The sequence below is a fragment of the Rattus rattus genome, chromosome 13 (assembly GCF_011064425.1).
Source record: "Rattus rattus isolate New Zealand chromosome 13, Rrattus_CSIRO_v1, whole genome shotgun sequence".
NCBI classification, from domain to species: Eukaryota; Metazoa; Chordata; class Mammalia; order Rodentia; family Muridae; genus Rattus; species Rattus rattus.
Genome location: NC_046166.1, coordinates 52,876,149 through 52,899,772, shown reverse-complemented (window position 1 = coordinate 52,899,772; position 23,624 = coordinate 52,876,149). Strand labels below are relative to the sequence as shown.

The following is a 23,624-nucleotide window of genomic DNA, read 5'->3' as shown; positions in this document are numbered from 1 at the left end:
CTCTCTGTCTCTCTCTGTCTCTCTCTGTCTCTCTCTGTCTCTCTCTCTCTCTCTCTCTCTCTCTTTTCAACAATACCTATTTCCTCTGAGTATTTCTGACAATTAAAGAAATATTCTGAGGAAATGTTAACAATGTTTTTTTTAAAAAAAAAAAACATCGGTCAATAAAAGTTAAAATGCTCTGGTGGGTCCACAAGGTGGCTTAGTAAAAAGTGCTTGCCTTGCAAGCCTGATAACCTGAGTTCGATTCCTGGAACCCATGCAAAGGGACGAAGTAATGATGACCACAAAATCCTCCTCTGACCTCCACGTGAACTCGGTGGCATGTGCACCCTCCGCCCATTATGCACACACACGGTAATAGTAAATAAGAATTGAAAATGCAATTTGTCAAAAAACAAATATTGGAAAGAAGTGGAAGGGAGGGAGGAGGAACGGGAGAAGAAAATAGAGAAGGAAGAGGAGGAGGAGGAGGGGGAGGCGGAGGGGGAGGAGGGAGGGAGTAAAGAATTTGATCTCAGAATACAGTTCAAGTTAGAGAGTGAGAAATGACTCCCTAAAGTGGTCCTTTGCTTTTGGCCTACACATATGTGCTGTGGTAACCACCTCATCATACACACACACACACACACACACACACACACACACACACACACACACACACACACACACACACATCAGCAAAAGGTTAAGGTATCATTCAAGAGCATTCTTCTATCTGGTGAAGATCTGCAGCAAGGCAGACTATAGCACCTGTAGGTGATAGATGGGTTTGGACATGTGGTGGTTGTATTTTATAGCTCCATTTTTTTCACCTTCTCCCCCTACATCTTTTTCACAGCTACTTGCCCTAACTAGACAATGGGACAGGTGACAGTCATCTTGATTCTCATGTCTTTTAAACGACTCATCATCAGGTCTGGATACCCCTTAGACCCAGGCTGCACCTAGCCTTGCTTCACGTTTCCTCAGTATGCAGAGGCCAGGAGCCAGATCAGAAGTTGCTCTTCCTGTGTTGCTGCTTCAGTTGCCTGCTGAGCCCCAGAAAGCTGAAGAGCCAACAGCAGAACTCTGGCTGCCGGGACCCCCACAGCTCCAAGTCCTGAGTGACAGCTTGGAACCAGACACTGCCCTGCCGTTACCTGTTTTTTGAATCCTCCATATTTCTCTCTTTAGTAGACAGGAGCTGGAATTCTCTGGTCTACTCTGGGATGTCTTCCGTCTCTCTAGATTGTCAGGTAAATGGGAAACAATGTTGCAACTGGACTTTGGTTATTTCTACCACCCTTCTCCACCCCAATCCCTTCCAACCCCCAACCCCCAACACTAGGTAGGAGAGAAAAAAGGTTAGAGGGGAAGGGGGGGTATCAATATTGTTAGATTACTTCCTGCTGATTAGGTACGTCGGGTTTTTTGGGGCAATTTGGATTTTTGTGGTCAGGACATCACCAACTAGCAAGCAGCCACCAGCAGCAGTGGCTGCATCCCTCTGGGGCTCTTGCATTTATAAACCCTCTCAAGCGTCCCTGGAATTCCAGATATCCCACCCTTGCAAAACCTATCGGCAGCTGGCAAAGTCACGCCCCTGCTAGAGCATGAGGCAAATCATAGTCAGCTGCTGTGGACAGTCTGAGGCAGCCTCATGTCCCACAGCTGGGGTTAAAACAAAGACATATTCCCGTAACATTTCTATGTTTTTAAAGATGCCAAAATTCTTACTACGCTATGTGCTTTAATTTATGTATTCGTTTGCTGAATTGGTTTTCTTGAAGGTCTCTATAACTCAGGCTGTCCTCAGATCTGGAGTCTTCCTGCTGACACCTTCCCTGCCCTGGGATTATAGACATTAACAAGCCCATGCTTAACAGATTTTAAAGACTACTTTGAGCAATAGACTTGAAAGGAATCACTCTTCCATTTATAGTGGTGACAAATGCCAGTTCTAATAGGATGTGTGGCTCAATAGCACATCCCTCTCCAGTGACCTCGGTTCTCACTACTGCTAACTAGCTCTCACTAGTTAGTATGTGTTCCTGTTGTGTGCCCGTGTTTGTGATGCATGTTTATGTGTAGGTGCTTGGCCACAGGTCTGTCAGGTTTCTTTCTCAGTCACTCTACCCTATTTTTTTGAGACAAGAGTCTCAAAAAGACTCTTTGAGACTCAAAAAGAGAAGTCAGTTTTGACTAGGCTGGCTAGCCAGTGCCGGGACCTGCCTCTAAGTACAGGGACAACAGGCACTTACAGGCTACCTGGCCTTTTATGTGGGTGCTGGGTGTCCACCCAAATCCATGAATACACAGCAAATTCTCCCTTGACTGGTCTGTCAGAGATGATTCAGACCATGGCAATAGCCAGTCTATCCCGGGAGGCTGTTTTAACTGCGGACAGTTTTTTAAAATGACCTCAAATCTTTGAAGGAAACCTAACTTTCAGGAAAACAACTGTTCTATTGGGGGGGGGCACAGTTCAGAAATCTATGATTATTTTATGCCACAGCTGCATTTACATGACTTTATGCAGTGGTCATCGCCATGAGAAACGTGCTTTCACAGTCAGTGCTAAGCACGCCGTAACTCAATTACTCACTAGCAATGGTCTTACCCATCACAGGGTGGGTTGGAGAGATGGCTCTGTGGTTAGGAGTCCTTACTGTCAGACGGGCATGTTGGTGCATTCCTGAGGAAGATTCTACATGCAGAGTTCCAGGACAGCCAGGGCTACATCCAGAGACCCTGTCTCAAAACAAGCAAGCAAGCAAACAGACAGACTACTTGTGGTTCTTGAAAAGGACCCAAATTCACTTCCCAGCACCCACATAGGGGTTCACAGCCATCTGCAACTCCAGTTCCAGGGGATCTGACAGTCTCTACTGGCCCCCACAGGCACTACAGACACATGGCGTACAGACAAACACACACACACAGGCAAACAGCTGTACACAGAGAATAAAAAGAAATAAATCTCCCAACACCAGCAAACCCATGGAAGTCCCCAGGCTTGTTCATTCCTCTTTTATCCTATGTGACAGTTTCTACTGCTCTGAGCTGCAGCAAAGCGTTTCCCTCACAGCATTAACTATGCTACTGACGCCTAAAATTAACGTCTTGCCCATTAGCGGGGCAACTGAACACCAAGAAGGAAACAGTGTTAACTGAAAAAGAAAGGCTTTGTGGACCCGACCTCTCATTTGGGGATTTTTTTATTCCACCCCAATATTTCCATGGAACTTAAAAGTTTAACAACAATCTGATTTTTTTTAAAAACTAGAATATGCAGTTCTAAACCCGAGGATCGTTTCAAATTATCTTCAGGCATCTGGAAGCAAAACAGGGCAGTCATTGTCTCACACCGATACATTTCGGTGGGCTTGGGACTTAGCTCAGTGGCAAAAGCAGAAGGCTAGGCTTTCCCAGCACAGGAAAAACAACAAACCAAAAAACTATTTGAGGCCAGGGCAGATGGGCTCAGGGACTAAGACTAAGGACTGTTCTTGAAGAGGACCCAGTTCAACTCCCAGCTCCCATAACAGCTCCGGATTCTGGATCCAGGGAATCTGAGACCTTCTTCAGGCCTCAGCCACACTCGCGTGCACACCCCCACCCCTCAGGTCTGTGCCGTAGATGTGAACGTAATTAAAATAAATACTCTTTTTTTTTTTGGTTCTTTTTTTCGGAGCTGGGGACCAAACCCAGGGCCTTGCGCTTCCTAGGCAAGCGCTCTACTACTGAGCTAAATCCCCAACCCCTAAAATAAATACTCTTGAGAAAAATTAAAATAGTTATAAACTCCACAGCCATTGAGCCGGAGGGAGTTCCTGCTACCATGTCTGATGACTGGAGTTCAATCCCTGGGACCCTCATGATGAAAGGAGAGACTCTCCCAACTCTCTCTAGCTTCCACTTAGACGTCATGGGACAGGCGAGCTCTCGAGCTCTTGGCTCTCTCTCTCTCTCTCTCTCTCTCTCTCTCTCTCTCTCTCTCTCTCTCCCTCCCCCCCCCCCTCTCTCTCTCTCTTTCTCTCCCTCCCCCACCTCTCCCCCCCCCCTCCCTCTCTCTCTCTCTCTCTCTCTCTCTCTCTCTCTCCCCTCCCCCACCTCCACACACACACACACACACACACACACAATGTAATTGGAAAAACTAAACCTTCAACCCTGAACACTTTGTAACTAAAAGCAAACAGTGAGGATACTTAATGAGCCAGAAATTAAGGTCTGTGAGGGGCAAGCACAGATCTAGCTCCTCCCTTAAAGCGTAGGAATCTTAACTGCTGGCTTCTGCTGGTGTCCCACAGCTTGTTTACTGCTCATGGTCTTAGATTGCCTGGACAGTTAAGGGCTACATTTGTAAGAGCCCTTTCAGCAGGAAGTACATTGTTCACAAGGCAATTTGCTTGCACAGGAGGTGAGAGAAGCAAATCCATGGGGTGGCATTGGGATGTGTACAGTGTTAAGTAACTGAATCAGAGCATTTGATTACACTGGTTTTCCCCTTCCTTTCATAGTATACATTAGCAAGCTAGAAACCAATTAAATTAAGGAGTGCTAGGGTCAATTTTAAGGCATCGCTGACATAATCTTTCCCCAAATATGGACATTCAAAAACAGGAAACGAATTCTTTTTAAATTGTATTATTGGTGTACGTGGGGTTGTATGTGTAAAAGCAAACGTTCGGAAATCAGAAGACAGTTTGAGAGTTGGTTATCTCCCTTAAAGTTTTTGTCTAAGATTTATGTGTATGAATTTTGCCTGCATGTATGTATGTATGTATGTATGTATGTATGTATGTATGTATATATATATGTATATATGTATACGGCTTGCATGCTGTGTCCCACGGGAGTGTGAGAGGGTTTGGGGAGCTGTTTTTAGATGGTATGAATGGTTATGAGCCATCAAATGGATGCTGGGAACTGAACCCGGGTCCTCTGGAAGAGCAATAAGTGCTCCTAACCTCTGAGCCATCTCTCTGGCCCCCAGTTCATTCCCGCCATGTTGGTTTGGGGGACTGAACTCAGCTGTCAGTCTTTACTAGCTGAGCCATTCTGATGGCCTGTAATTTTAAAAAAAGCGATTTTTGTGTGTGTGAGCATATCTGTGGGCAAGTGTGCACCACAGCGGGGTGTGGAGCTCAGAGGACAACGTGGAGGAACTGGTTTAATATGGGGGGGGGGGATCCCTGAGATTAAAGTCAGGTTGTTAGTGCCCCTCCCCCATAGTCCTTAATTACCAATGAAAAAGCAAACCGTTACAAAAAAAAAGCACAAGTATATGCTCTCCTTAATGCTTTTGTCGAATAGTTAAAATGAAGGCAGAGCTAGCCGCCTTTTTCAATGGGATTTAATTTCCCTGGGTTGGGTTAAGTGTGGTAAGTGCTCTACACAGAGCTGACATAGTTCTTCAAAACAGGTGATAGAAATTGGGACATCTCACCAATGCCCCGGGGGTCTAAGCACAGGCTAGCCCACACTAACCTGCACTTGCCAAGATGAGGCACTGCTCAGCTGAAATTTCTAAGTCTCTTGGAACTCGCTGTAAATACGGCCTGGTTTAGGCCCATTTAGAGCCACTCAGGACCAAGAGTCTCAAGGCTGTGTTGTTACCACGGTTTCACTTCCGTCCTGCAGGCTCGATTTGTTGGCTTGCTTGCTCTCTAGCCCATTCCTACTTTTGATTCTTTTAGACAGGGTCCCTTGCGGTCTTGGACTCTTGATCCTCTTGCCTCAGCCTCTCTTGTCCTGAGGCGATGGGCGTTTGTCACCACGTCTAGCTCAGCCTCCCGTTCTTAAATGGTTAGTACACTTCAACGACTGAACTTTTATTACAAAAACATCCACGAGCTAAAACGGATATTTAAAATCTTTATTGTTTCGTCATCAAAAGTTCTCTCTCTCTCCACGGCAGAATGACAATGTGTTGGTGCATACTTGTGAGTAGCTAGCCTAGGAATCAGAGATGGGACTGGCAAGCCAGTGTCATAGTGAGACAAGCGATGCTGCTAAGATTAGTACCCAGAAAGAATAGGCAGCTGTTAGAAGAGGAGGCTACGGCCAAGCGCTCAGCACTTCGTTTGTGAAGGAGCAGAGAGCAGGGAGGGCCAGAGACAGAACCTCCCGCCCCATCCTGATCCCAGGCAGGGTCTGACCATGTCCACACCCGCCCGTGAGTCTCCCTCATCATTACTCAACAAGCCATTTCTGGTCTAACCCACAAACGGCACAGTCGCATTTGGGCATTTCATACTGCTTCCCACCTCCCAGCCAAAGGTAATGAAACATGGGTCAAGGCAAACAAAAACAAAATAAAAACTGCAGCTTTAGGCGTCTTTAGTAAAAAGCTGAACAAACTTGGTGCATGTTCCTGGGTTTTGCTGTTTTTGTTTGTTTTTTTGAGAAATAAACTGTAGAAAAAAAAAACAACAAAAGACAGTTGTCATGGTTACTCATTTTCAGCTAAAGGCAGAACACTTCTTTTTATGTGAGCACACCAGAGAAACATACAAATGTCCTCACAAAATACTGCTGGATCAGTCCGAACATTTTCATAACCAGCTCTTAGGTTACGTACTGAGAACTGAAGAAGCAAATGACCGCTACGATGTGGTCATGCCTGGTCACCAAAAAGTTTTTGGTCAGGTCTGTGTTTGAAGCTGTGACACAGCTGGATTTGGCTACTCTGTATTAACACATACAATAGATACCTTCCTTACAACAGCAGATCCATCACCATGAAACCAGAGCCCAGACAACTGAGAGGTTTACAGCAAGCCTGCCTTAAGTGTTTTTAAAATACACGTGCTGTAAGGTGGGGAGACTACTCTTTCCACTGTCTAAGTCTTACAACTGTTTGCTCCTGGATTACCTGCAAGACTAACGAGTCACTTGTGAATCACATCAAGGCCTTGTGGGGGAGGGGCACTCTGAACGTATGGCATAGCAATCGGTTTCCTAGTAGTCAAACATTTCTAAACGTTATTAAACTATATTTGAAAAGTTCTTTTACTTAGTATATACAATGTACAAAATAAGTTAAAAGGAGGAAGCAGAGGGAAGTTTTTGAGCATCTACACTGCAAACACACACCTGTCCCATGCATATCCCTTTTGCCCTCCAAACCATGAGAGGCGACAGAGCTCACACTCGTCACCACAGATGAAGACAGCACTCAGACAGTGGGAAGCCGACGTCGCTTCTTCCCACACGGCAACTCACTTGCTTTGACCATAATAAACAGGAATATAAACTGGATCTCTGAACTTTTCACACGTGTACCTTAGAGTTTAACATAAATTCTTCCAACAGTTGAGGAGAAAAGCACTCTTTTATAGCAATTCCACAAAATAATTTTCGATTCACAAAACACCTGTCCACTAGTAAAACCAGCAACCCTTATGGAGGGCATGGGCAGGGTTAGTCGGCCCCCCTGAGGTATAAATGCAGCTATCTTTGCACTGAGTAAATAGTAGATAAAGTGTGTCAACGCCTGCATGTTTGCATTTACCTGGAGTGATGGCATCCTGACTGGATGAAAACTTTTTACGATAGTTTTTTATAATGGAGAGTAACTGATTTTTAGAGAAAATATGTACTTTAGCCCATAGTACAGCCAGAAGTTCTGAATTCCTAAACCAGTGCAAATGGTCATTACATCTTAAAAAATGTGTAACATTGCATACTGATTTTAAAACAACTGAACAGGGAAAACATGTACGTATTGAGATTCAGCAGGACACCATGGAAAGCATAGGCTAGAGAAGTGGGAAACCAGTCAAGCTTTTCCAAAAGAGAAAATCCTTTTAATCCTTAGCAGGTCCCTGTGGAAACAGGAGGCGGATAACAGTGAGAAGGGAGCACCTAGGACACCCCAGAGGCTCGCCAACAAGTCAGCATCACGGCCCCTCTCCTGTGCACGGGCGGGCAGACAGACGGACGGACGGCCGATGACAGAAGTCCATGTGACTACAGTTCAGCAGCGCTTCACCATTGCTGCCAGCTGAAGTCATCATTGCTCCCGAAGACCAGGAAGAAGCCTAGAATAGTCGCGAAGATGACTGTGTTTCCGGTGAGAACAAGTGCGCATGCTCCCCACTCAATCTGCGGAGGGAAGGGAGACAGTGAGCAGGCGCGCATAGCAAAGGCACCGCGGGGCAAATCAATGCTCTGTGCTTTAGTCGATCTCGGCTTTAAGGAACCTTGACAGTACATCGCCCACAACCTTTATGTGCCTTCATTTGCTACCGACTGATCGAAACAAAGAGAGTTAGGAGGCGATAATCCTTCGGAAAGAAGCTTAGCTTCGAGAACGGCCACTGTAGCGTCTTCCTTTGGCTGCAGTCCTGAGGGTCCATCCCAGGGTCCTGTGCATCTAGGATGCACCCTGCCCCTGGACCCCAGCACCACATGGGATTCTGTAATTACTGAACACAAAGGAAGTTACTCTTAGTGACTCTAAAATCTCGTTTGGGGCTAAAACTGAACTCTCAGCACCAATGAGGGAAACAATACTTGTGCTTTCTCTGATGGGGCAGAGGGAACAACTGCCTCTACCACACGGAGTGGAGCTAGTCTCCACCCTTCTCTCCACCTTTCCAGAGCTGGAGGTGTGACTCTGGGTGCAAGTCTGCCCTTTCTCCTCTTTCACACTTTCCCAGCTACAGAGGATAAACTAACTTCTCACACATCTATGTCAATGGTTCTCAACCAGGCAGCATTTCAGATATTTACGTTATGATTCATAAGCAAAATTACAGCTATGAAATAGCAACAAAATAAGCTTATGGTTGGGGTCACCACAACACGAGGAACTGTATTAAAGGGTCGCTGCATGAGGAGGGCGGAGAAGCGCTGGTTTCCAGTTTTACAGGGCAGGTCCAAGGATGCACAGCACAGTTACTGTGCCCTTCTGCTACAGACCCAAGCCACGCCCTCCGACAGTTACCTGACAGCAGGAACCAATGGAAAGCTGAGGTCTTAGTGCGCCCTCTCCATCCTAACATCTCTCATCTCAGTCTGCACCAGATGTGCTCTGGCAAATCTGACATAACGCCTCTCATCTCTGGTATAGAAGCCCTCACGGAGCATGGTGACTCACCAGATGTGCCCTGGCAAACACTACAGGGAGCCCAAAGGCCGAGACGACGACGCCTGTGGTGAGGAATATGGCGAGCTCCTTACAAGCGTTGCTCATGGCGTCTGTGTCGTCCACCAATCTTCTGGCTATGCAGTATGGAATGGGCGAGAGGATGTAAAAGAAGAGAACGAAGAGGGGCCAGTATTGGCTGGAAAAGAAAACGGAGTCAGTGGCCGTGAAGTTAGCCGTGTCGCCTTCCAACACTGACTATGCTCCTGTTGTAGACCAGAGGACAAGAGAGCAAACAGGATGCGCTTGAAAACAAACCCGCGGGCTCACGTGGGAAGCGCGGTCAGCTCGCCCTGTGTTCAATTACGGCACAAGAATAAAAATGTCTACTGACAAAATGCTTTGTGAACTGAAGCCCCCTCAAGACATTCACTTTAGCTTCTGAGAAGGCATACTGAAAACAAGACATTTACACAAAATCTTTTAAGGATCGGTGCCTTATTGTAATGTTGGCGCACCCATGATTCCTCTCACTGAAACCTGAGTATAGGCAGTAACAGAAGACTGTATCGAAAACCACAGGCTTAGTCTGTCATCGTTAGCCATGCTGTGCCGATGTCACTTTCTGGTTTTGGCAAGTGCAGTGCAGGAAGCTGTGTGAAAGGAACCTCCGTCCACCTCTTTGCAACGTTTCAACAGTCTATAGAGACAAACGGCCTTTAAAGCTGGCAAGCTTGATTACGGACACAGTGGAGACTTGTTAGAGCTATCTGTTATGCTTGCTTTTTAAAAAAAGATTTTTTTTTTTTTGTTTTCATTTTTCTAGACTGGGGTTTCTCTCTGTAGCCCTGGCTATTCTGGAACTTGCTCTGTAGACCAGGGTGGCCTCTGATGCAGAGATCTGCCTGTCTCTGCCTCCCAGGGCAGATTCAAGGCACGCACTGACACCAGGCTAGGAAGATTTTTTATTTGAGTGTTGTGCATGACTGTGTGTATCACGTGCATGCAGTACCCAAAGAGGCCAGCAGAGGGTGGCATATCGCCTGGAACTGGAGCTACAGATAGTTGTGAGGCGGCAGGTGGGTGTTGGTAATGAACCCAGGTCCTCTGGAAGCACTGAGCCATCCTTCCAACACAAATTTAGCCATGGTGAAACTCTACATAATACCATGCATATATAGATTTACAGTCCTTCCTCATTGCTTAAGGCTAAGTATTTTGTCACGAAGACACCCAGTCATTTGTTCTGGGTGCACATGTTTCCACTGCGCTGGTGTGTGTGCACGTTTACCGTTATGGAGGCCAGGGAACAACCTTGGCTGCTGCTCCACTTCTGTTTGAGGAACTGACCCCAACGGCCTGGGGCTTGCCAAATAAACAGGCATCGAGTTCTCCACCTCCCTAGCTCTCTACACTCGGCTTCTGCAGGAGGGGTTGGGGTTTTGAAATCAGCCCTCACTCTTACACGGCAGGCAGTTTCCTAGCTGCGTTAACCCTCCAGCTTCTACACTTTATACATGTGAGTGTGTGTTCACGTACACAGTGTGGGCGTCAGAGAAGACTCCTGGAGGTCAAGTTTTACCTACTGCATTGTTGAAACAGGGTCTGTGTTTGCTGATGTGCACGCTAGGCCTCCTTGGCCTGCAGAGCTCACAGGTTCTTTCTGTCTTCACTTTCTTCTCCTCAGGTCACTGGGATTGCAGACGTGTGCTCCCACACTGGGCTAGTACACAGCGTCTTGGGATTTGAACTTACGTCCTCATGTCTCTACTGCAAGTGTTCTATCCACTACACCATCTCTCACCTCATAATTTAGCTGTGGATGGGCATTTATGATGTCATCAGTTTTCCAGCTTTGCTATTACATGTATTATATATAAAATAGTATATATTTTGCTATTTACTCGGCAATATTCTTACCCAACTCTGTGTGTCTTGCAAGCAACTGTAAGTGGATTTGTATGAGGATTTCTAAGAAGGGGAGGGCCAGTTCAAGGAACTACAGGATATAGGCAAAATAGTTCCAAGAAACGGCAACTCCTCCCTTTCTAAACCCCTGCCCGCTTAGTCCTAGCCTGCCAGAACCCAGCAGTGCCCGCCCACTTCCTTTACCTTTGCTAGTGGATTTCATATAGTGCTGAGTGGGATTTGGTATGTTTCCACTTGCTTATTAGCTGCACAATTCTCTCGCGATTTGAGGCCCACTTCTATTCAGTTTTTGAAAACTAAGTTCCTTAAATATTAATTTAAAAAGTTTTCTGTACTGGGCACAGTGATGTATACTTGGAATTCGAGAACTTGAGAGGCTGGAGTGGGCCGACTGAATGAGACTAGCCTGGGCTACCCAGGGAGACAATGCCTCAATAGGAACTTCTTCCCACTCTAGGGGAAGCAACTACCTAGAGCTGGATCTAGAAGCTGTCTGTGTTGTCTCCTGTAAAGGACGCTTTAGGCTTTGTTGGAGGATTATCGAGGGCAGCAGGACTGAGTTTCTGTCACCAGGTCATTACGGAAGCAGGTCACAGCCAAACCTCTCTCTACGTTGGCATTCTAGAGTCTTTACAAGTAAACTGTAAGTGAGGATCTTCAGAAGAGGATCATGTCGGTAAATGAGTGTTTCCCGGCATTTCTTGTATGGTAGAACTCAAAGCATGCTAAACACTTTAGTAGAAGAATTTTACTTTTAAGCATTCAAAAAGAAAACAAAATGACATACTTGTATATTGGAAGGGCACATCCAAGCATCAAAAACATCAGTCCGATCGCTCCTCCAAAGGACAAACTAATTAAAGCTGCAAAACAAAAGTCCCAGAGATTAATCAATTAGGCGGCCATAGTGTCATCTCTGTTCACACACACACCAGCCTGGAGGATTACAACAAACTAAAGATAGACCAGTTTGAGATACAGGGTAAGACCCAATGTCAAAAAGTAAAACAAAATGTGCACTGTCTTCAAAACAGTCGATGAATCAGTTTCCGAGTAAGTTTCTATGGCATCCCCAAAACAGAACTACCTGTTAGAGGTTGAACGCCCTCCTTAATCCCCAGAAAGGCTCTGAAATCTGGGATGTCAGCCAGGCCTGGTGACATGCGCCTTTAATCCCATTTCTAGAGAGGCAGGGGCAGTGGTACTCTGGTCTACATAGTGAGTTCCAGGCTGACCAGGGATACACAGTGGACACATAGTGGACACACAATGGATACACAGTGGACACATAGTGGACACACAGTGGATACATAGTGGACACACAGTGGATACACAATGGACACACAATGGATACACAGTGGACACACAGTGGACACACAGTGGACACACAGTGGATACACAGTGGACACACATTGGACACACAGTGAATACAGAGTGATACACAGTGAAACCTCGTCTGAAACGTGCTCTGCATCCCAAGTATCTATTATGTACATTCAAATATTTCTAAGTCTGAGGAACCCACAAGCTGACCACCATTGGTTCCAATCACCCCCAACAGAGAACACTTAACCTGTACATCAGTTCTGACCTAACACTCACCAATTACTGGTTCCATGTCTCAGAACTATTAAGGCCCACAGAGTTAATATCCCACGCCCCAACACTGTATGCAGTCCATACATGAGTCAAGCACTAAGGCCAGTTCAATTCCTGGAATCCATATAGAAATGACAGGAGAAAATCACTCGAAACTGTCTTCAGACCTCACCTCCACCACACAATAACACTCATTATTCCCACGAAGGGGGGAAGGGAGAAGGGGCAGAAAAGTCTCACCAAAACAGAAACGCAAAGGCACAAAACTGAAAGAAAAGCTGCCTGAGACAATGTGTAGTTTATTTATATGTTTTCTTTTTGTTTTAATTATTTTTAGACAAGGTCTCACTGGCCCTGGCTAGCCTGGACTTTGCTATGTAAACCACGTTGGCCTCAAACTCACACAGTTCCAACCTGCCTCTGCCTCTTTTTCTTTTTTTAAATGTTCTTTAAAGTTCACTGTTACTATCTTCAGACACCAGAAGAAACCCTCGGGTTTCCATTACAGATGGTTGTGAGCCACCATGTGGTTGCTGGGAATTGAACTCAGGACCTCTGGGAGAGCAGTCAATGCTCTTAACCGCTGAGCCACCTCTCCAGCTCCTGCCTCTGCCTCTCAAGTGTTGGGATTAAAGGTATGTGCCACCACGCCTGTCTCATTACTTTTTTAAGGAAATGAGAATAGATTTACTATATCGACCTCACAGTAGCAACCTGCCTGTAGTTACTATTAGTCTTTCAACTCTGGCTTTGTTCCCAGGTCCTTAAATTCTAGAACTGCAGGGTTGCAGTGCGGCCTGGTGTGGATCTGGTACCACTGTCTTACCACAGCACAGAGGAATATGCCTTCCTTCATAGGATTCACCTTGGAAGCTCCCTGGACATGGCTGGTGTACTTCAAAGTGAGAAATAACTTTATTATGTATATAATCAATGACCTAGATATCAACCAAAAGAAACCTGATCAGTTGGACTTCCACACAGCCTGCATTTCTGCATCCTGGATGGCCGAGAGAATGACCTGTTGGTGAGATCTGCTCCATTAATTGTTTGTCTGTATTTACTTCGGGTGTGTGCATGTGGAGGTCAGTGCATCATGACTTGCAGGAGTTGTTCTCTTCCCCGATGTGCATTCTGGGGGCTGAACTTTGGTCGTCAGGCTTAGCAGTAAGTACTCTTCCTCACTCTTGAGCCACTTTGCCGGCTTTTAAAAATGGTCTAGCCTTAACAGCAAAGTTAAAATCCAAAGGGAAGGGTTGGGGATTTAGCTCAGTGGTAGAGCGCTTGCCTAGGAAGCTCAAGGCCCTGGGTTCGGTCCCCAGCTCCAGAAAAAAAAAAAAATCCAAAGGGAAGTGAAGATCTAAAATTTACCAGGTAAAAAACTATAGCACACAAACCAAAATTAGTGGCGCAGGGGGAGTCAGACAGTGCCTTCTACTACAGACAAGATGGCCGCTGACACTGTCTTGGCAGGCTGGGTGTCAGCTGGGGTGCTGAATACAAGGGTCAGGCCACCAGGCCACCACGGACAGTGTGCTTAGTTCTTAATGTCATTATGGTTTATACTTCAAGGAACAGTGGGGAGAAGTTAAGGGAATGTTCCCTTCATTTTAAACAGCAAACAGGACTTCAGGCTTACAGGGAACAACTAGGGAGAACACAGAGCTTCCCTCCTGCCCCTCATGGTCCTGTCTACGGCCCTTGACTTTGCCACATAGCAATAGTTGTGGCGTCATATACTGCCCTCTTTCCTATTCTGGAAACCCACAGCTACTTCACCCACAGGGCTTCTGTGCACGTTTGTCACCCTACCGCAGTTGTTTTTATTCATTTGGGAAATACTGATTGAGGCCAGACACACAGCAGAGACCCAGCAAGGATCTCGCTGGCTCCCTCAAGCTCCTGGAGCCTGCGTTCCCGCCCCGCTGTCTCTCCTCCAGCTCTGACTCTCTTCAGAAGTCACCTCAAGCGTCTGTTCCTCACAGCCACACCAACTCTGTCACTGTAGTTGTTACTGGTTTACAGAGGACTAGGGACCAGCTCAAGAAAACAGTGCTTGCCCCGTGTGCTCGAGGCTCTGGATTCAACCCTCACGTATTACAATTATTTATTCATACGACAAATATACTGAGCACTGAGTACGTTATAGTGGGAGAATAAAACAGCTCCTTAAAATGATCACATTTTATTTATTATATGCTATCTGTGTGCACAAGCTGATGAGCCATCCTGCCAGCCCACAAAATAATAAACAAGGACAGGGTGTGGTGGTGCACTCTGGGAATTCTAGCAGTTGGGAGGTGGAAGCAGCGAGGACCAGGGTTTAAGGCCAGCCTGGGTTACTTGAGACCCTGTCTCAAAAACAAGCAAGCAAGCAAGCAAGCAAGCAAGCAAGCAAGCAAGCAAGCAAGCAAGCACATAAACGAGGCTGCCTCAACTGTGAAGCTGCTGCGGGTCCTCCTGAGGAGTCTTCAGCCTGCTCACCGAGCACTTTCACTTTCTTAACTGCCTTGGGTTCCCAGAACAGGATTTATGTCCATGGACCTAATTTATGGTCTCCCGCAAAGATGGGAACCCTTTAAGGATGAATTTTGAGTCCTCAGGATTTTGTGTAGTGGCTGGCTGGCATAAAGTAGGCTCTCAGTAAACACTTAACGAAGGAATTACTGAGAAAGGGAGATGGAACACTGTACTTGTTCAATACACATGAGTTCTGCAGGAAGTTAGACTTAAAGGACAAATGCCCGGTGATGACCGCGAGCAGGTAGGGTAAGGGGTGGGAATGCGGGTTCCTGACAGGGCGGCATCGCTGATGAGGCAACAACTGATAATCAAGGAATGCAGGAAGAGGTGCAGGTGTGCGCCACTGCATGCAGCTCCTTCCTCTGCAACCACAGCTGCAATTCTAAATTGATTCTGAAACAATTCTGATTTCCTCCCACAAAGGTCGGCTTCTGACACCCATGCCCCAGCTTAAACACTCAGTAACAAAGAATGGATACTGCCTGGGGCTGGGGTAGCAACAGCAGAGTGTCTGCTACTGCCCACTAACCAGTTACCTAGGTAATTTATTTAATTCAGCTCTTCCTTTTACAAGCGAGGAAGACTGCTAGGTGGTGGTGGTGGTGGTGGTGCACACGCAGGAGGCAGAGGCAGGTAAATTTGAGGGTCAGCCTGGTCTACAGAGTGAGTTCCAGGACAGTCAGAAATACACAGAGACCAGTCTCAAAAAACAACAAAAAAACAAAAAAAAAAAAAAGAGAGAAAGAGAAAGAGAGAGAGAGAGAGAGAGAGAGAGAGAGAGAGAGAGAGAGAGAGAGAGAGACTGTATCCTACTACGAAAGTTGAGGCAAGTTGAGTGTGGGTTTCAGGGTATCCTGGACTACATAATGCTCAAAAAAGCAAATGCACAAGGTAATAATAAAAGTTAACGGGGTTGGGGATTTAGCTCAGTGGTAGAGCGCTTGCCTAGCAAGCCCAAGGCCCTGGGTTCGGTCCCCAGCTCCGAAAAAAAGAAAAAGGAAAAAAAAAAAAAAAAACTTAAAAGACTTTAAAAAAAAAAAAAAAAATCAAGGGCTGGAGCGATGGCTCAGCAGTTAAGAGCACTGACTGCTCTTCCAGAGGTCCTGAGTCCAATTCCCAGCAACCACGTGGTGGCTCACAACCATCTGTAATGGGATCCGATGCCCTCTTCTGATGTCTGAAGACAGCTACAGAGTACTCCCATACATAAAATATATAAATAATTTTAAAAAATAAAATAAAAAAAAACCAAGAAACTTAAAGATAAGGTTCTGGCACTGAAACACATTTAAAACTCAAGCTTTTATTACAGCTACTATATCAATATCCTAAGAAAAGTATTATGTTTTAAGTGTTTACTTCATTATGAATGTGTGTGTCTGTACGTGTGTCGATGAGTGCCTACTGAGCTGCAGTTACAGGCTTTTGTGAGCTGCTGGGTAGGGATGCTCCGATCTGAGCTCTGTTCTGTTAACTGCTGAGCCATCTCTCCAGTCCATAAAATTACCGATGCGTTTATTTATACAAGGTCCAATTCCTTTCAAGTACTGACATACAAAAAAAGCAAGCCCCGTGGAAGTGTCTAGGGAAATCGAGATACCCTAGGGTCATATTTCCATGCATTCAATACTCAGTACTTAGAAGATGTTCGAAAAAATCTGCATGTGACATCTCATCTCTTAAGTCATCACAGATAAAAGCTGACACAAGTAATATGCTGCTCCAAAGTGCTCCCCAAACCAGTAATGTCTCTTCAGTCTATGACACGGGCAGCTAGGTGGCCTATTTTATATAAACGGTGTCTTAAGTGACACACCAGGAAGGTAAGAATTCATACAGCAATTGACTGATGCACCATTCGGAAAATCAGATGGAGAGGAGTGTGGTTTCTACTCCCAAAGCCTCCAGGCCGGGGAAGGAACAGCCCAATTACCTAGCAAAAATCTCTCAAGATGACTGTTCTGGAACTACAAAGACAGAGGTGAAGGGGTCAAGTTCCCCAGCCTGGGAGTTAGCAGAAAATATAATTTATCACAAAGTAACAGGTCATGGTCTCTACAGCGATACTCCTTAATATAAAGGCCAACAGGAAGAAATATCTTGATAAGCAATCCGTAACTTTAAATACCATTGAAATCTTTACAAAGTAAAATACCCCACCCCACCCCCGTTCACTGTCACCAGATTAACATTACCCAGATTTGGAGAACCATAAAGTTGTTTTCTTTAATTAATAAAAAAAAAAAAAAGGGTCCCTCATTAACACCACGGAAGGGGGAAGAGGAACACAGGCAACATCCTAAAAAACTGACAGCACTTTACAATGACATCCATCCACATTAGGATGTGAAATGGTCTATTATAACTCAAAAAGAGATCTGAAAGTGTCCTAGTTGCTCGGATGACAAGGTTCTATACGAGAAATAAAATGTTTCTTAGGCACCGAAAATAAACGAGACACCAGAAAAATGTGACCCTGGGAAAAAAGCTCAACCAAAGTCGCCCTTACCAGCGAGGTGGAGGCACCACTATCGAACTGTTTTTACTTCCAACTAGGTTGTCTCTTCTACAAAGCAGGTCAAGAAATCAAAGCGATCCGCTGATAAGTAAATACAAAACTTTGCTTCTAACCCCAGGGGCAAGACTACTGAGCAACGATCCCTCTTCCCAAAGAATGCAACATCCCGTCTCTCTAAAGAAAACACACGAATAGACAAAGTAACCTTTCATCAAGGTGTTCGTTACCTTTTCTCTTTTTAAAAAAAATCATAACTAAAAAGTGTCAACGTGCACTTGTGGGGGAAAGGAAGCCGGGAGCACCCTGGGTTAGCATCCGGGCTCTGCTGCACCCTACAAACACCAAAGATGCATTCGATTTAGAGGCAGGGAAAGCTGGTGCACCGGGATCCCGAGAGTGGATGCAGAGCCCAGGTTTCGGAGAGGGCTACGTTCGTGCCTCCGGTGGGAAACCACACTGGTTTGCCCTGCGGGGCATCCCTCCGGATCGCAGCCCTCAATGTCTCTGGTTGCAAACTCGCGCAGAACGCGTCGGTGGCCGGGTTGCCCGGTTCTGATCCAGGGGCGGAGCGCCACCGCCGGAGGAGCCGGGCTCGGTGGTCCCCACGCCGCTCCGCCCCATCCCCGCGGCCCCGGCCCCGCGGCCCGCAGCTCAGGCCCACCTTTGATGCCCGCCATGGCGGTGACGTCGCTCCTGGCTTCACGACCCGGGCGGTGGCCCGGAGACCCGAGACGCGCGGCGGCCGCCAGACAACACCCGGAAGTGCACTCCGCTGCACTTCCGCCGGCGGCTCGCGCGGGGGCGTGGGGGCGCGCGAGGCCGGCCTTCTTCCTTCGAGGCTGCGGGGCCAGCCGGGACGTGCGGGATAGGACTGTGGTTCCTGTCAAGCACCGGCCCGAAGTCACCGCGGTCTCGGGAAAAAGACCTCGTGATCTTTGCGGGATCGCTTCACGTTCTGCACAGCGAGCCCATTTCTCCTCCCACCACCAGTCTGTGACACGGGAAATGGGTGGTCGCTGCTTCTCTCCTTGGGTTCCTACACAGATCCGGATCTCAAGAGATCAGTCCCCCCACACCCCCCTCCAGAGTTCAACGGGCGGAGTCATGGATGGGAAATGCAACCCCTTGGGAGTCTGAGAGTTTTTCTGTCTTCTTGGTGACAAAAGGGATGGGGGCGGGGTCGCCTCGCAGAGATCCAATATATTTATGTAAGCTTCCCACATAGTATATGCTGGGGAACTGGGATAAGCAAAACTAGGTGTAGTTTCTGCCCTCGGGTTGTTTGCAGACTAGAGAGAATACGCAAAAGAGAGCAAAAGTGCAACGAAGATAATGGCTAGTAAGAGGGATCTGCACCCCGAAATACACCACTGGGGCATTAAAGATGACTTTAGCTGAAGTCAATTAAAAAAGAGAGAGAGAGACATGGAAGGGGAACCCTTTTTCTGTACAAAAGCAGACCACGTTTAAGTTTTTCCTTGTAAAGGTAGCAGGAACTTCCAGGTGTTACATGAAAAGATATTTGCAACACAAAATTTCCCATTTGTAAATATTTTCATTTCTGGGGAAGAGACAGATGCCTCTACAAACAGCAGCAATTGGAGTTTGTAGAAATGTTACAAAAATAGCCTTTATTTCCCTTAGTTCCCCCCCTGAAAGCCCAAATTTCTTCCATCTAGTTGCTTTCCCACAACGCATTGCCTCCTATATCTCAGACCAAGCGAGTTGAGTTTTCCCTTATTCCGAGCCTTGCTAAGCCTGTGAAATACACTCTTTCCTTTAAATCGGCCTTACAGCTATTAATATGTCGGTCTCCACTGTTGAAACTGAGAAGGCAGAGACAACCTCTATCCTAGAAATATCTAGGAAATAGATGTGGGAAAAAAGTCCTTCGGTTTGATCTGACAGGATTCATTAATGGAAGACAAAGTTGGGGCTCTAGGCTGTGTGTGTGTGTGTGTGTGTGTGTGTGTGTGTGTGTGTGTGTGTGTGTGTGTACTGGGGCAGAGGGTGGAGCATGCTTTTTTTTTTTTTTTTTTGCCAACAAATGAAAAAGGGAACTTGGAAAGTTGGAGAGAGGAGAAGTCAGTGGGTTGGTCAGGGTCATAGGTCTAAGAAGTTTTGGAATTTGTACCTACGCAGACTGAAAGGGAGTCATCCTATGAGTTTATTGGGTGAGAACTGAACTGGGAACCAGGAGCTCATGGGCATCTTAAGATCATAACAGGGAAACCTAGCCCAGGAATTCATGGGGCGGGAAAGACTGTGGAAAGAGTGTCTCTCTTGCCCGAACCTCGTAAAGTTTTGGATATTTGACAATGAGATGGTCTGGCTCTATACCAACCTATTCCAGGATTCCTGGTGTGTGTGTGTGTGTCAAGGATCAAGGACCTCCTGACTCTGTTTCCCAATGTTGACCCAGCCCACTCCACTGTCTGCCTCTCCACCTGTTCATCTGTTGGGACCTGGACCTGATTCTCCATTTCCTGCCCTGGATTCTGCTCGCCTTGCTCACATTGTAGCTAGTTTCTGCAGCTTCATTCTCACACCGGATTTCCAGTGGCACCGGTCTGGCTCATTGTTTTAGCAAGACAAACGTGGTCCACTCCTGAGACCCCTTGAACTTTGTTTCAGCCTCTTTAACATGTACTCATTCTGTAACATATATATGTGGGTTAATACTAGTAACCCAATATTAGTAAGATCAGAATAAAGAACTTGAATTTACCTAGTCCAAGATACCAAGGTAGGCAGTAATGGTAAGTAATGGTAAATTACTGCCATTGAAATCGCTAAACTTGGGCTGGAGAGATAGATGAGTGGTTAAGAGCTTTGGGTGATCTTCCAGAGGACCCAGCTACAATTCACAGCATCTACATGGCGGCGCACAATTGTCTGTGTCTCCAGTTCCAGGGGGTCTGACACCCTCACACAGATATACATACATGTAGTCAAAATGCCAATGTACAAAAATAATAAAGAAGAAATCATTTAAAAAATCACTAAGCTTTGTGATTTTATTATTCAATAAATTGTGACATTTCCACATTGTGGGGAGACTTCAAAGCACTCATCTGTTTCTAGTGTTGTACACTCCAGACTTAAAATTGTGATGAAGTCAATGATTCTGTCTCAGATGTCACCCCAACACCTCCTTTTGTTTTGCGATGTTCTGTTCTTGAAAGCAGGGATGGTGGAGTGCATACTGCTGAAGAGCAGTTGATGACTGTGGCTGGAAAGTGACAGGTTCACATCTGGAGGCTGATAGCTTGGCTCCGAGGAAGTGCATTTTTAAAAAGTCCTCTGTGCGGTAGCTTCCAGAAGTTTCTGCACTTAAATTATATCCCCTAGTTTATTTGAATACAAATGTACTGGGCATTAGATATCTTTGATGGCATTAAAGGCAAACTCAAGAGTGCTTATCTGGGGCTGGAGAGATGGCTCAGTGGTTAAGAGCACTGCCTGCTCTTCCTAGAGGTCCTGAGTTCAAATCCCAGCAACCATATGGTGGTTCACAGCCATCTGTAATGAGATCCGATGCCCTCTTCTGGTGTGTCTGAAGACAGCTACAGTGTACTTACATATAATAAGTAAATGTTAAACAAACAAACAAACAAACAAAAGAGTGCTAATCTGGCCAGAGGGGTCTATATACACTTTTGCTCCCATAGTAACAGGATGATAGGATGTTGCCATCTTTTAACTTTCCCAGTCTTTGTAGCAAAACATTCAAACAAAACAAAACACTGAAATAACCACAAAACCAACCAAACAGAAACAAACCCACATCACCACTCATCACCCAAATGACTAATTTGGTTTCCTGATACTGCCTAGGGACCGGAAACTTGAGACCTCAAAAATAGTGTTTTCAAATGTTGTATTTTGAAGATCCCCTGTAACAGAATTCTTTGGGTTGCTTTTTAAACTCCTGATTCTTTTTTTTTTTTTTTTTTTTTTTCGAGTTGGGGATCGAACCCAGGGCCTTTGCGTTTGCTAGGCAAGCGCCTGCCACTGAGCTAAATCCCCAACCCCTCCTGGGTTCTTCTTTACATAATCTGAATTAGAAACTTTTGTGGGCAAAGCCCAGAAATGTAAAACGTTAAGATGACCTTGAATGGTTGCCATGCACGCTATAACTTGAAAATCATTGTTCCCCCAAAGGAAGATGGTTTGGAACTTTCTTCACGTTTGGAAACAGATCCTTCACGTTTGCTAGCATGGTTTATGTGTTCTTAAGCATTCCATGTATTAGTGACTCCTCCTCACCTTCCGTGACTTCCTAGACTCTAAAGTTAAGCCACAGAGATGAGGTAAGAGACTTCTTGTTTAGCGGGCAGCTGCTGTGTATCTAGTGCTTTAGGGTACGTTTGGGGCTGGACAGATGGCTCAGTGGTTAAAAGCCCTTGATGCCCCTTCAGAGGATCTGATCCAGTCTCTGGTACCCACGGTGGCTAACAACCACTTGTAACTCTAGTTGCAGGAGGTCCAATGCCATTTTCTGGCCTCTGAGGGCACCAGGCACCCCCGGAGTGCACATGCATGCATGTACACTCTCGTGAATCTAGATTCCTTAAAAGAGTTGTATCTGATTATCTTTTTCATCAGATATGATGAAATATTATATTAATACTAGCTGGGGATTCTAATCTTACAGACCAACTCACACAAAGCACAGAGGTTTCTGTTTCTGTTTAAAACCCTTTTCATTATGAAAAAATTTAAATGATGTATATGAACAGTACCAACAACGTCATAGTGAACGCCCATCCAGCATGGGGTACTTTCAGCTCCAACAAACTGTTAGTTGCTCCATTTATTCTCCATACCCATATCTGCTTCTCCATATATTTTATTCTTCATTTTATTCTGAAGCACATTCCATACTTGCATTTTGTGTGTGTGTGTTTCCATTTGTGTGTGTGTGTAGGAGAGGGGGAGAGGTATATCACGTAGAGCTCAGAAGATAGCTTTATGGAGTTTTCTCCTTTAAGCTTAATATGGTGTCCTAATTTTCTTTTTACTGCTGTGATTATAACTTTCTGACTAAAAGCAACTTGGGGAGGAGTTTCTATCATCTTACAGCTCACAGTCCCTCTTTGAGGGAAGTCAGGGACAGAATTCAAAGGCAGGTGCCTGAAGGCAGCATCTGAAGCAGAGGCCGTTGGAGGAACGATGCTTCCCAGCTTGCTCTCCGTGGCTTGCTCAACCTGCTTTCTTATACAGTCCAGAGCCACCTGCCCCAGTTCTGGCATGACTCTGAGGGAGCTGGGCACTTCCATCAACTATTAATCAAGAAAATGTTCCTACAGACTTGTCTACCGACCGGTCTGATGACATTCCCTCTTCCTGATGACTTTAGCTTTTACGTCAAGTTGACAAACATTCCCCCACTGCCAAACCAACAACAACCAGTACATAAGGGCAAAAGGGTCTTTATCTGTACAGTCACCCCTCTGTTCTCCTTGCTTGCTTTCTTTACCAGAGATCTCTTTTCAAAGTATTTCTAGGATCATCCACTCAGAACAGAAACAGCCGTTTAATCCCAGAGCTTGGTCCTCCCCTTCTCTTTGCCTTGTTGAAATTTTATGCCCACCTGCCTGTTTCTATGGCATCAATAACGGCCAGACTTTACATTAGCTTTGAACTTCGAGTGCGGCTATCTCTTGACTACTTGGCCTGCTTGCTTGGACACTTAACATTCACCTCCAAATCAACCAATGAAGGACAGAATTCTGTATTATTTGGGATTTTAAGATGGCTGGGTTCCACTTAACATTCACCTCCAAATCAACCAATGAAGGACAGAATTCTGTATTATTTGGGATTTTAAGATGGCTGGGTTCCATTCCTCTCCTTAGTTTCTTGGAAACTTAGTTTCACCGGCCTTGTTTGCCTATCTCATGCCTCCAACTTAAAAATTCTCCATTGTATCTACACTACCCAGGACGGTACTATCTGGTAGGTCCTGACAAG

The 23,624-nt window shown here is 45.8% G+C and overlaps 1 protein-coding gene across 1 annotated transcript; it reads right to left on the bottom strand.

Annotated features, from left to right (window-relative positions):
- Positions 1-7,618: 7,618 nt before the first annotated feature.
- On the bottom strand, positions 7,619-18,435 carry Leprotl1 (leptin receptor overlapping transcript like 1). Its single transcript, XM_032919177.1, has 4 exons — positions 18,310-18,435; positions 11,796-11,871; positions 9,092-9,278; positions 7,619-8,094 (listed from the first exon to the last, which is right to left on the bottom strand). Exons 1-4 carry the CDS (start codon positions 18,323-18,325, stop codon positions 7,978-7,980), a joined length of 396 nt encoding a protein of 131 aa, XP_032775068.1. The 5' UTR covers positions 18,326-18,435; the 3' UTR covers positions 7,619-7,977.
- Between the last annotated feature and the right edge of the window lie 5,189 nt (positions 18,436-23,624).

What these genes read in the sequence shown, in the direction of transcription:
- Leprotl1 (XM_032919177.1), bottom strand. An exon ending in TGTGCCCTTCCAATATACAA is followed by an intron (nt 9,279 to 11,795) that starts GTATGTCATTTT and finishes TTTCTTTTCCAG; the next exon opens with CCAATACTGGCCCCTCTTCG. An exon ending in TGTTTGCCAGGGCACATCTG is followed by an intron (nt 8,095 to 9,091) that starts GTGAGTCACCAT and finishes TTCCCTCCGCAG; the next exon opens with ATTGAGTGGGGAGCATGCGC.